This window comes from Pyxicephalus adspersus, chromosome 2, assembly GCF_032062135.1.
Source record: "Pyxicephalus adspersus chromosome 2, UCB_Pads_2.0, whole genome shotgun sequence".
Taxonomy (NCBI): domain Eukaryota; kingdom Metazoa; phylum Chordata; class Amphibia; order Anura; family Pyxicephalidae; genus Pyxicephalus; species Pyxicephalus adspersus.
Window position 1 is genome coordinate 76,860,615 of NC_092859.1, and position 1,319 is coordinate 76,861,933.

The following is a 1,319-nucleotide window of genomic DNA, read 5'->3' on the forward strand; positions in this document are numbered from 1 at the left end:
ATTGATAATAACTCATTTTTCATCAATAGGAAGGAAAAAGATTCGCCTGTATGAATATCTCTATACTGCTCTCTATGACCCCAACATGATCCATTGCATTCAGTGGGTGGATGAGCCGAATGGCATCTTCCAGTTTGTCTCAAAGAACAAAGAGAAATTAGCAGAATTGTGGGGAAAGCAAAAAGGTAACCGTAAAATCATGACATACCAGAAAATGGCCAGAGCCCTGCGAAATTACAGCAGAACTGGAGAAGTTATGAAAGTCCGAAGAAAACTGACCTACCAGTTCAGTGAGTTGGTTTTACAAAGACTGTGCTTGACCGGGAAAGAAAGCATGTACTGCCAATATATTCAGCCTGGCCTGGAATACTGGAGTAACTATTGTGAAATTAACTTTAATAGGTATACTCACAATAACCATGTATATCCTTTCAGCTATCAATATACATAAAAAAATGTTTTTAATGAAAGAAAAACTTTTGATTAAATAACACATAAATATTTGTATTTTTGTTATATAATAAACTTCGGACATTTGCATTAATCATAGAGATTTTAGTTGAAAAAAAAACTTTTCTGATTAGGTTCTGTTCTCAGTGCTTGTTTGCATGGACTGGTGCACTACCTGCTAGCTGCAAATCTACTTTTAGCCCATGCTATCAGCAATCAGAAAATTATTGTTTACAGAGAAGTTTTTTTTTTTTTTTTTTGCCCACAGAAATTACATATGCTTCATCAGCAATGTTGCCACATAATCTATTTGGTTTGTGCCAATGATAGCATATTCATGTACTCTTTTCATGTACCTATGCCAGGAAAGCAGAAGTGATAAAAGGTAAGGTGCTGTTGATTCTGCAGCCCCCCTCACTAGGCAAGATTTACTGGCCTGTATGAGCGGGCTAGAGAAGATTGTGAAGGAGGAAGTGGCCAGAATTTAAAAAGAATAGAAGTTTACCTAATTTTTACTCTCTGATCGTGAGGGCAGACCTAGCTACTGAATTGAAGCATTATTTTGAAGTCAATACCTCAGACTGTTCCCCTACGATATTCTAAGAAGCTCATAAAACCAGGTCTGCTCATCGTCCACGTCATGGAGGCGGGGTAATACAGGGTGAAATTTCCTCCATACTGAAACGGGTTCAAGAACTAGAGACCATACATAAAACAGCCTTGCTTCTTTCTACAGACATGGGAAAGGCATTTGCCCAGGTTGATTGGGATTTCATGATGCTTACCTCACAACACATGAGCCTGGCAGACAATATGTTGCAACGCATCAACACAATCCACTCGAGCCCCTCCACATCTGTGAGAGTGAA

General features: G+C 38.6%; 1 protein-coding gene across 3 annotated transcripts in view; it reads left to right on the forward strand.

Annotated features, from left to right (window-relative positions):
• Nucleotides 1–544, forward strand: part of SPIC (Spi-C transcription factor) — a 21,329-nt gene extending 20,785 nt beyond the window's left edge. For all 3 annotated transcript variants that reach the window (XM_072401107.1, XM_072401105.1, XM_072401106.1), the window contains one exon: nucleotides 30–544. In XM_072401107.1, the coding sequence (XP_072257208.1) occupies nucleotides 30–451 (422 nt within the window). In that variant the 3' untranslated portion in view covers nucleotides 452–544. The remainder of the gene's footprint in view (nucleotides 1–29) is intronic.
• The last annotated feature ends 775 nt before the right edge of the window (nucleotides 545–1,319 follow it).